This window comes from Equus przewalskii, unplaced genomic scaffold (genome assembly GCF_037783145.1).
Source record: "Equus przewalskii isolate Varuska unplaced genomic scaffold, EquPr2 ChrUn-10, whole genome shotgun sequence".
NCBI lineage: Eukaryota > Metazoa > Chordata > Mammalia > Perissodactyla > Equidae > Equus > Equus przewalskii.
In genome coordinates, this window is record NW_027228747.1 from 4,584,756 (window position 1) to 4,593,727 (window position 8,972).

Below are 8,972 nucleotides of genomic sequence, written 5' to 3' on the forward strand. Positions count from 1 at the left end.
GGAAGTGTAAGAGAGAAAACTAATTTAGATATAAAGTGTAGAAAAAGGCCTTTCTGAGGGAGTGACATTTGAGCTGAACCGGAAGGATGCCTAGGAGTAGCAAGACAAAGGCATGTAGAAGAGAGTGCTTATATAGAAGAATAACTTACACAAGGACCCTAAGATGAAAGAGAGTTTGGCACATTGGAGAAACTAATAGTGAACGAGGTAGGAAGAGTGGTGCAAGAATTGTAGGAAGCTGGTTAGATAGGCAGGAAGCAGAATACAGGGACCGTTGTAGGTCATGGTAAAGAGTTCAAAATGTCATTCTGTGTTTGGTGGGAAGCTGGTGAAGGGTTTTAATCAGGGGAGTGACATGACTGGATTTGAGTTTTTAGTAGTGTAGTGGTTGAAGGGTAAGGAATGGATTGGAAGGTGACCGGAGAAGTGGTGAAAGCAGTCAAGAGTATTGCCACAGTGTAGGCAATAGTAGTAGGTGAGAGATAATGGTGACTGGGACGGGGATGGAGTAGCACAAGAAGTGGGTGGGTTTCAGATGTAATTTAGAAGGAGACTCAAAGGACCTGATCTGCATTTTCTCTCTGTCTCTGTCTTTCTATCTCTTGCTTTTTCCTTTAAAAGTTAACTCTGGTTGTAGTGTAAAGAACAAATGAGAGAGAGTAGAGATTAGGAGTAAAGAGACTAGAGAGCCCCCTCCCAAAAGACGAAAGACCAGGTAAAGATTATGAGGACAGTGAATTGGGGCAGTGACAATAAAAATGGACAAGAAAGAATAGATTGGAGAGTTGTTGTAGGCATACAAACAACTCTGAGGATTGACTAGATAGTGAGGAAGGAGGTGGCGTGGGATCTAAGGAATAACGAGGAGCTGAAGATGACTGAAGTTTCTGGCCTGGAGGGGTTGTGATGCCGTTACTGATTTAGGGGATACAGAAGGAGGGGGAAAAGCAAGTTTTAGGAGGGAAGGTGATGGACATTTGGTTTGGGACATGTTGACTGTTAGGAGGATCTGATGTTAAGGAGTTTTGCAGACAGTTGTAAATACAGACCCAGTGCTCAAGACATGTCATTTACTCATTCATTTATTCAGGACAGAAGTCCTCTCTTCTTCAACAAATATTTATTGAGGACCTATTGTGTGCCAGCTTCTGGATGCTTGAACAAAACAAACAAAAATCTCTGCCCTTGTGTTCTAGCAGGAGAGATAGTCAATAAACAATAAACACAATAACCAAGTAAGGTATATTATAAGGTGTTATGTGCTATGGAAAATGGTAGGGTGAATGATGAGGTAGGTTGCGACTTTCAATTGGATAGTAAGGGTAGGCCTTATTAAGAATGTGACATTTGAGCAAATACCTGAAGGAGATGAGGAATTGTCTGTGTAGGTATATTGGGGAAAGAGCCTTCCAGGCAGTGGGCATAGTTCATGGAAAGGCTGTAGGTGGGAGCGGTCTTAGTTTATTCTAGGAATAGCAAAGAGGCTGGTTTGACTGAAGCAGAGTGAGCAAAGGGTGTTGGAACAAATGGTGACTGTAATGATTCAGAAGTAACTTCGTCAGTCATGGATGATTAATATAGCTTAACTGGAGAATTATAACAATAATAAGAAATATAACAGCAACTGCAACAAATACATATATAATGCTTTCTGTGTACCAAGCACTGTTCTAAGTGCTTTCAATTCATTTAATCTTCATAACAACACTATATGGTATCATCTCTACTTTCGTAACCAGGGAAACTGAAGCACAGAGAAAAGGCTAGAAAAGTAGGCCAGGTCATAGAAAGCCTTGAATGTCAGACAAAGGAGCTTAGGCTTTATTCCGTAGGCAATGGTAAATCATTAAAGATTTTGATCATGGAACTGATATGATCAGAACTGTGCTTTAGAAAGGTTAGTCTCATGGGATTCTTAGAGTGGGTTGGAGGGGGGATGCTAGGTGATAAGAATTGAATTAAGGTGGTGGCAGATGATAGAACAGAAAGAAGTATGAACAATTATGCAGTATGTTATTTATCCAGTAATTTAACTGGAGAAAGCAACAAAAAAAAATCCATTATTATTTAGGGCCTTGTCTTCAGTAGAGTAGTGATTCTTAAATTTTGGGGTAGTTAACAATTCTCTTTGGGTCTGGCCCTGTGGCCGAGTGGTTAAGTTCACGTGCTCTGCTTTGGTGGCCCAGGATTTCACCAGTTTGGATCCTGGGCGCAGACCTAGCACCGCTCATCAAGCTATGCTGAGGCAGCATCCCACATAGCACAGCCAGAAGGACCTACAACTAGAATATACAACTATGTCCTGGGGGGCTTTGGGGAGAAGAAAAAAAAAAAAAGAGGAAGATTGGCAACAGATGTTAGCTCAGGGCCAATCTTTAAAGAAAAAACAAAGTTTAAAAAAACAATTCCGTTTGATAATCTGATGACAGCTCTCAGCTCTTTCTTTAGAAAAATGCATATACCTATAACTTTATATACAATTTCAGGTGGTTTAGGACACCGTAGAGCACTTCTAGGCTAAGAACTCTCTGGATCTCAGAGTTTGGAGACCTGGGCTTGAGTCCTGCTGGGCCCTGGTGACTTTAGGCAAGACACTCTGCCTCTTTAGGCTTCATTTCCTTTATCTGTAAATGAGGTTACTAGGTTTCAAAGGGCCCTTTCAGTTCAGAGAGACAAACTTCCTCTGCTCATGGAGCTTACTTAGGAAGTAGACCATAAGTAAAGAAAAGAAATTGTGATATCTTAGATTGAAGTGTTGTGAAGAAAATTAAAGCAAGGTGTGGCTAAGGGGAATGACTGAAGTGCGTGAGTATACGCTGGCTAGTTTTGATAGGATGGTTAGAGTGTTCGTTCTGTTTTTTCTCAGTTCCCCTGTACTCTGAGTGCCCAATTCACTTTTTGCTTTGTCTCCTGACAGGAAAGAATTGGGACGTGAGTGCCGCCCTCAGTGATTTTGAACAGCTACGTCAAGTCCATGCTGGGAACCTGCCCCTGCCCTTTAGTGAACGGAGTGGTGGCTCCAGGACCCCTGAGAAAGGGTTTTCTGATAGAGAGTCTACTCGCCTTCCCCGACCCACCCTACAGCGGCAGGATGACATCGTTCAAGGTAGTTGGGTAACTGAGGGGTGTTTCTGTTTACAGAGTAGAAAGGAAGGGAGGGGACTGCTAAGTGGAGTCAGAGAGTTTAGTGATCCCTTGAAGATGATTCCATTCCTCCCCCTTCTCCCTAGCCAAACTGATCAGAGGTGGCCTCAGTCTGTCCAGTTGCTGAGCCCCTTACTGTCTCTCTGCACCTTGAGTGTTATCCTGTATAAAGGCCTTCTTTAGATACTGTGAAAGAAATGGAGGGAGGAGGAGAACAATCTAATTGTTGGGATGTGGTACACATAAAGATAGAATTCAAAGGATCACTACCATCTGCCTCATGGGAGGGCATTTTGTTAATATTTGTCAGTATCTATCAAAATTTAAAAATGCTATATAAGCTCCGAAACAGCACTTTCATTTCTAGGAATTTATCATCTATGTGTATGTGCATGTGCGTGTATATATACATATATCCTTTAAATAAATACATACACACATGCATAAATAGACATACACATATGTAGTGTAAAGCTTGAAAGTTAAAGCTTGAAAATAACTCTTAATGTCCTTTAGCAGAGGAGTGGTTAAATAAATTGTAATCGTCCATATTGTGGAATACTCTGCAGCCGTTAGAATTAGGTAGAATTTGACGTGCTATATTGGAAGAATCTCTAAAATCTATTGAGAAAGGTAAGTGTATATAGTATGCTTCTGTTTATATTTTTAAAAATGATTTTAAAGGCTATATGTGCTTCTAGAAGGATGCAAAAGGTTGCCTCTGGGGAAGGGGTCAGGAATTTTGAATGAGAGAGATTTCTTTGTAACCTTTTATACAGTTTGATTTTTTACCATGGGCACATGGTACTTTTTAAATACCTAAAAACAGAGTTTAAAAAATGGCATCACTTGGGGCTGGCCCGGTGGCGCAGCGGTTAAGTGCACATGTTCCACTTTGGCGGCCCTGGGTTTGCCAGTTTGGATCCCGGGTGCGGACATGGCACCGTTTGGCAAGCCATGCTGTGACAGGCATCCCACATATAAAGTAGAGGAAGATGGGCACAAATGTTAGCTCAAGGCCAGTGTTCCTCAGCAAAAAGAGGAGGATTGGCAGCAGATGTTAGCTCAGGGCTAATCTTCCTCAAAAAAAAAAAGACGTCACTAAAATATAACTTCAGACAACTCTTGCCTTACTTTGTGCATCGTCTCTGGCAAATATTGGATTAAGAATTGCTACCCAATACGATTTTTAGCTCTTTGATTATCTTTATATAACTGAAGCCATGCAAATGAATTGTAATACTACACTGAGCACGTTATGGTCACCATTGTAACATCTGCTGGCGAATTTTAAGTGCCATGTATTCAAAACAAATGAAATAGTTTGAGTCACTATCTGTGTTACTGACTTTCTCTATAGCATGTTAAGTAAGAATTGATTGTACCTATAAATTTCTGATAAATATGAGTATCAAGAAAAGTTGTAATAAATAATATAAATTAATGTTATTGATGGTAGGTCAGAAAGTTCCTGAATGTGTAAGATTTGTGATTAATTTTCTATAATGGAAATCCTTTTCTACATTTCCAAGATCCTGAAAATTATCAAAGAGATTATTTGACTCAATCTAGCCAAATGAAACCCCATTCCCTGGTTCCCTCTTCCTCCCACCAATGACCAAGTTGCCAAATGGAATGGGTCCCTAGTATGTGGGGAAATGGAAGTGAAAGAAGACAGTCATAGGGAGAAGTTGTTCAGGTAAAATTCCAAAAAGGGTAGACAGAGGAATGTATATTTGGTGCTAGTGTGAATGCCTGGAAAAATGCCACTTTCTGTATTTCTCCAGTTGTGTTTGGCTTGAGAAAGAGGGTAGTGAAATTGGGTAGCCAGTTAGACTCTCAGTTTTTCCCTGACTGGAAACCTTGGCAAGAGGTAACCATCACCATCTGAGTGGAGAGTTCTCTGAGTGGGCTGAATATGTTCTAAGGTGACTCCATTTCTCATTGCAGAAAAACGCCTGTCTAGGGGCATCTCCCACGCCAGTTCCAGCATTGTTTCCCTGGCCCGGTCCCATGTCTCCTCCAATGGTGGGGGTGGGGGGAGCAGTGAGCACCCCCTGGAAATGCCCATCTGTGCCTTCCAGCTTCCAGATCTCACTGTGTACAATGAAGACTTCCGCAGCTTCATAGAGAGAGACCTCATTGAACAGTCCATGCTGGTCGCTTTGGAACAGGCAGGTCGGTGAACTCTTCCTCTCCTGTGCTTTTCCCTCTGCTCTCCACCTAGAGGCAGCCATATGGAGGGGCTGGGCTTGACCAGTTACTTCCAGTGTAAGTGTGTGATCTAATTGCAGTCACAGTCAGCATCAGTCAGATAAACCTGTCCTGAGCTAGGTGCTTCTTCAAGTTGAAGAAAGGACACAAATTAAACACTTTCCTCTGGAAATTTCCTGTTTGATGGAAGGGAAACCAGATATACACACAAAAAGCCTAGGAATCAATACCTAAAAATCAATGTATGAAAAAAATACAAGTGAATTATAATTGGCTCTAGAACACCCTTGTGAACTGAAAGAACCAGTGCCGTATGTGATGCATAGTAGCAATTAATCTAAAAGTCACATTTATTTATATGAACCTTTCTCAAAAGACTTATTTACCTATACAACTGTGTTTATCTTAAATTATTATTAGAATTAGTTAATATGATAGGTTGAGGCAGCTGGGAGTTCTGGAAAAGCTAGTCAGTTATTAAAAACTCCCATGGGGGGCCGGTCACCGTGGCAGAGTGGTTAAGTTCGGGCGTGCCACTTCAGTGGCCCAGGGTTTCACTGGTTTGGATCCTGGGTACGGACATGGCACCGCTCATCAGGCCATGCTGAGGTGGCGTCCCACATAAAATAGAGGAAGATGAGCATGGATGTTAGCTCAGGGCCAGTCTTCCTCAGCAAAAAGAGGAGGATTGGCAGCAGATGTTAACTCAGGGCTAATCTTCCTCAAAAAATAAAAAAAAAAGCAAGTTACCTGGCTAGTGAGATTATAGGCCAGTTTTATTTCTGTAGACTTTTCAGTAATTTAAGAAAACTTTTAAGCATCATTCATAAAATATTTTCCTCATAGGTATAATAGATTTGCAGTTGTGGGATGACTATACAGAATTGGGACTCATTTTCTCGGGTGTTTTATTTACTTTGTCATATTGCTGATGTCTTTAAAGTCACACTGCATACATGCTGACATGCTGACTGTCATATATGCAGATGAAACTTGCATGACACTTTAAATACATGCTTTGGGTTGTTTTTCCTTTACTGATGATAGATTTGTGCTGAGCTTTGTTGCTACAATATTTACCGGTCTCCTGACCAGAGTGAAGGAATCAGAGCCAGACCAAGCAGTCAACACAGATTTCAATCTATGACCTTGGCCTCATCATCTAACCCAGGATTGTTCAATCTTAGCACTACTGACATTTAGGACCTGATAATCTTTGTTGTGTGAGCTGCCTTGTGCATTATATTGTGTTTAGCAGCCTCCCTGGCTGCTCCCCGTTGGACACCAGTAGCATCCCTCACCAGTTGTGACAACCAAACATATTTCCAGACATTGCCAAATGTCCCCTTAAGAACCACTGATCTAACCGGTCGTGCTCACCAGATTCTGATCGATTAGATATAAATGAAGAAGATATAAAGAGTAATAGAATGATGGTTTTATTCTAGGTAGGCTTTCTAGAGGAGGCAAATTTGGAGTCTGTTTTAGAAATAGGGAAGTGGGAAAGGCTTTATGGATAATGTGCTCCTTTCCTCTTCCTCCTGTTTCTGTAGGGCGTTTGAACTGGTGGGTAAGTGTGGATCCCACCTGTCAGAGGTTGCTTCCTTTGGCAACAACTGGAGATGGAAACTGCCTCCTGCATGCAGCCTCTCTTGGTAAGTCTTGAAAGTGATCCTCCCTTCCCTTATATAAAGAAAGTGATAGAGTTAAATCTCTTACGTAGGACTTGATCCAACCAGCCTTGATCTTAGGCAGAAGTGACGGTTCAGAGCAAGGTTGTGTGTGTGTGTGTCAGCAGGAAGAGATGGAAGAGAGCCCTCCCGTGGTTTTTCAGTCTTGTTTAGAGATGGTATGGAGAACACAGGATTTAGCATGAGCCCCACACTGAGAGCTGACCCCCAGAAGTAATTAGCATCAGTAAGCAAGAAGTATATAACTGTATGTGTGTATATAAGTCTACTTAATATTTATTCTTTTGGTGTATAAAGAAAATATATTTCATCAGTCCTTTGTGAGACATGTTTGCTTTAAATTTTAAAGCCTATGTATAATTTAATATATTATTTGTCTTAGCTTTAAAAAAAGTCCCCATTTTCCAAATATCCCTCAAGCTTTGATGCTGATTGCCATGTGCCAGACCCATTTTATCTGCTGCTGTGCTATATTTTAGTTCGTTAGACTTGCATCACCAGGAAGGGCTTCCTGCCAGGAATTTGTAGTATGTTGTATATTCCCCATGTTCAAGTTCTCAGTTTCTGAACTTTCGGAGTAGGAACATCTTTTCTTTCTTAAGAACCTTTCCCCTAAGTCACAGCAGGAGTTTCTTTGAACCTAGGCTTCCGCCTGATTTCCTTCATGCTGGAGTCTGTGTATCATAATTAACAAGTGGAGTTGAGTCAAGGTAAGGTTTCTTTCTGTTATGCTTTCTTGCCGTAGGGATGTGGGGTTTCCACGATCGGGACTTGATGCTGCGGAAAGCTTTGTATGCGCTCATGGAGAAGGGAGCCGAGAAAGAGGCATTAAAACGGCGCTGGAGGTGGCAGCAGACACAGCAGAATAAAGAGGTAAGGGGCCTTGGGTGGGAGCACCTTGTTTCCCAAAGTTACCTGGGGAAATGCCCAGTGCCTACCAGTAGGAAATGTCTCCAGATGCTTAGGTTGGTGTTACTCCTCCTGTAATCCTAGAAATTGTACAAAATGCAGATAACCCCACAGGATGAATGCCTTCTGATATAGTCATGAGAACTGGTGTGGGGAAGCAGAGACCTGTAGAGAAGGTATCTTAACATTGTGATTTTCACCTGATAGGTGCTCGAGAAAAGCCTTTAGTGGCAATCCTTTGCAAAATGAGATATCACAAGTCCATAGGATTTTTATTGTTTTGTTTCTTTGCTTAAAATAAGCCTAGACCAATTTTTAAGGACTTATGTTTTCAACCCTTGTAGAAATGTAAATGCTTAAAAAATGTTTTTGGCTGTATATACCATTTGTTTTTCATATGCTCACTTTGTTTGTTTAAAAATTTTAAAAGTATGCTTGTTAACTTGAGTTTGAATGGTACTTCTCAGGGGTTTAGTAAATGTTGAGGCTTCTTTTGTATAAGAAAGCAACAATGGACTGTTTGTACTTTCCATCCCCACAAGAGGGGTTGGGCAAACTATGGCCCATGGGCCAAATCCCACCAACTAGTTTTGTAAAAAAAAAAAAAAAAAAAAAGTTTTGTTGGAAACAGTCCCGCCCATTCATTTACGTGTGTATGTTTATGTAAGTGCTCTCCTGCTCCAGCAAGAGAATAGAGTAGTTCATATGGCCCCCAAAGCCTGAAAGATTTACTATCTCACCCTTTACAGAAAAAGTTTGCTGACTCTTTCTCTTTAATAATGACAATATATATTTACATAAAGATAATGGGTCTTCCTGTTTCTTTTTCCCCTGGTTCCCTCTCTGTCTTTTATGTTTAACCTCCTGCTCTTCGTGTATATCTATATTTTACCATGTATATGGCTAGATGTTTCTGGCATTAATATGAGACTATCTCTTCAGAAAGTTATCTTTTCTTTCCATGTTCTTTCTTTTCTCCTTTTATTGTTCTGTCATAACTGACCATAATGTAGA

The 8,972-nt window shown here is 41.0% G+C and overlaps 1 protein-coding gene across 22 annotated transcripts in view; it reads left to right on the plus strand.

Annotated features, from left to right (window-relative positions):
* Positions 1-8,972, plus strand: part of OTUD7B (OTU deubiquitinase 7B) — a 55,094-nt gene that overhangs the window by 33,030 nt on the left and 13,092 nt on the right. For 15 of the 22 annotated variants that reach the window (XM_008514876.2, XM_070607184.1, XM_070607190.1 and 12 more), the window contains 4 exons: positions 2,918-3,106; positions 5,095-5,322; positions 6,912-7,013; positions 7,795-7,922. In XM_008514876.2, coding sequence (XP_008513098.1) covers positions 2,918-3,106; positions 5,095-5,322; positions 6,912-7,013; positions 7,795-7,922 — 647 coding nt within the window. The remainder of the gene's footprint in view (positions 1-2,917; positions 3,107-5,094; positions 5,323-6,911; positions 7,014-7,794; positions 7,923-8,972) is intronic. The other 7 variants (XM_070607195.1, XM_070607192.1, XM_070607194.1 and 4 more) reach the window with 1 other exon arrangement.